A 2482-nucleotide genomic window follows, 5' to 3' on the forward strand; every position below is an offset into this window, starting at 1 on the left:
TTTCCAAAGACAGGAAGGGAAAAGACAGAGGAGATTAGCTCAGAGATGTTATGATTTGCATCAGATCTGTAAATTACTCCTCACTTTCAGAAAAATTGCTTTTTATTTTAAAGTCCTTGTAAAACTTACTCACATAAAAGATACAACCGCATAAAAGAGTCTTGGCCCAATACTTAAACTGAAACAGAAATTCCGTTACAGCCAGGAACTTGGTTTCAACCCAAAAATCTCAGTACCGCCAAAAAAAAAACAAAATCTGACTTGCCGCCGGCAATTGAAGTTGTCTCCTTGATACTTGAAGAAGTTTGCCATAGAGCTTGTATCAGTCGACAAGGAAAACTCGGGAAAAAGTTTCGGTGGGATGGGCGAGCTGTTCTTCCATCACATTTGATATTTCCCTCCCCCTCATCATATTTGGCATTTCCCTCCCACTCATCGTACCCGTTTCCTCTTCAAATAACTCCTTTCCCTATTCTCTCTTAGTTAAAAGAAACGTACATATACAAAATAAAATTGATGCAGAAACAAAAATCATCAAGGAAGGCCTCATATCAGACACTAGCAAAATAAAATTGTTTCAAACCCCTTGCTGGTTCAATTGGTTAACATTAGCAAGATTGGCCCCAGACAACGTGGTCGTCAGTGTCTTCTCCATGATTTTTGGAATTGTTATTTTGGTGAAGGGGTTTGGGTTGAGAAGACCAGGAAGGAGCTAAATAAGCTCCGGTGAACCAGCAAGGGCAACGGAATCTTCTTGTACATGGCCATGATGTTTTGATCATGAAAAAGAAAATAACCAACAATCAAAACAAACAAAATCACTCTGCAGGTCTATATATCCATTTTCTAGGTTAAATATGTTTTAAGAGAAAAATGGCAAGAAAAATAAAATAGAAAAAATTTAATGGGATATATTAGTAATTTAATGCTTTTTATCATCTAACTTAACGGTCAAGGGAGTCTTTGTCTAACAGTTAAAGTTCAGAGGGATCTTTGTCACAAAAAAAACTACAAGGGGACTTTGTCACTGATCCCATATTACATGGTACAAGGGGTCTTTGTAATTTACCCTAAATTCAAACGTGCAATCGTCGGTTCCGCGATAAGTAATTATTGGTTGGTTTTGTTTGGTGAATACCAATAAATAGTCTCTTTCTCTCGCCACGAACACGATCTCTCTGTTCATCTCCTGTAAAACTGAAAAGGTAAAGTAGATAACGATAATGGCAGCCAAACCCATCATCGCAGCACACCTTATCAACCTCTTAACCTACTGCGTTTGCTCCTCAAAGTCATATTCAACAGAACCAGTTCCAACACCAACGCCATGGCCTCACCAATTCCACTCCATCCTCTTCATGAACTACAGTGGATCTCTCCAAATTATTGATCTCTGGTACGATTGGCCCAACGGTCGTAACTTCAACATCATCCAAAATCAACTGGGTAATCTTCTGTACGACCTCGAATGGAACAACGGAACTTCCTTTCTGTACACCTTGGACTCGTCCAAGGAATGCAAGACTTCCCAGCTCGAAGTGGGTATCCTACGACCCAACTGGCTCGATGGTGCAAACTACTTGGGCCAAAAATACGTCGATGGGTTCCTGTGTAATGTCTGGGAGAAGGTTGATTTTATATGGTACTACGAAGATGTTGTCAACAAGAGGCCTGTTCACTGGGTCTTCTATACAGGTATGAACTTGAGCCATCATCCACCCAGAACTTTCACAATAAGGAAGCTGCCTTGCTAATTTACTTTGATTCTCCAAGCCTGTAATATTTTGGCTTTGCATGTTTTCAGATTTTGTTTCTTTGCAATTTACATCAAACTAAAACAAATTAAAGGATCTGAAAACAAAGTTTTCGCTGCAAAGGAAGCAGATATAGTAGGCTCAAAAATATAGTCTGGAAAAAATCATCAATTTTAAGGAGAAAATGCAGCCTTTATTTTCTTCTTCTTCTTCTTCTTCTTTTTCTGATGCTCGTGTGTGTGTTTTTGGGAGGGAGCGGGGGATTGGTCTGCTTTCAAGGTCATACAAGTTCTTCGTCCTGATTTTTTTTTTTATTTATTTCATTGTATCTACAGGAAGGGCTGCTCATGTGATGACATTTGAGGTGGGAGCTGTCCTCGAGGATGCCAAATGGCAGGCTCCCATATACTGTTTTGAGAAGAAAGAAGAGGAAAAGAACAATAAACTACAATCTCTGATTGTTAGTGATTCTTAGAAGAGTTTGATGGACATTGGCGTTTTGAGAAGTTCAACAATGTGACATTGAGAGGATTTTTTTCTCCTCTTTTTTTTTTTTCGATGGCTTGGCATTGAGAAGTTCGACAACTACAATGGATGGTTTCACATACAAAGGACTTTGATTGTCATGTCAATTTTTAATTAATCCTCGTCATGCTGCATATTAAGATTTCAATTATATAGAACCAAACAGATAACAGATTGTCAGCACAACTGCACAAGTAAAATAA

At 38.6% G+C, this 2482-nt stretch overlaps 1 protein-coding gene across 1 annotated transcript; it reads left to right on the forward strand.

Annotated features, from left to right (window-relative positions):
* The first annotated feature begins 1134 nt into the window (after nt 1-1134).
* LOC104592730 (uncharacterized protein At4g14100-like) lies at nt 1135-2413 on the forward strand. Its single transcript, XM_010252194.3, has 2 exons — nt 1135-1695; nt 2090-2413. The coding sequence occupies exons 1-2, from the start codon at nt 1224-1226 to the stop codon at nt 2227-2229; spliced, it is 612 nt and encodes a 203-aa protein (XP_010250496.1). The 5' UTR covers nt 1135-1223; the 3' UTR covers nt 2230-2413.
* Nucleotides 2414-2482: the final 69 nt, after the last annotated feature.

This window comes from Nelumbo nucifera, chromosome 3, assembly GCF_055504915.1.
Source record: "Nelumbo nucifera cultivar China Antique chromosome 3, China Antique-T2T, whole genome shotgun sequence".
Classification (NCBI taxonomy): domain Eukaryota; kingdom Viridiplantae; phylum Streptophyta; class Magnoliopsida; order Proteales; family Nelumbonaceae; genus Nelumbo; species Nelumbo nucifera.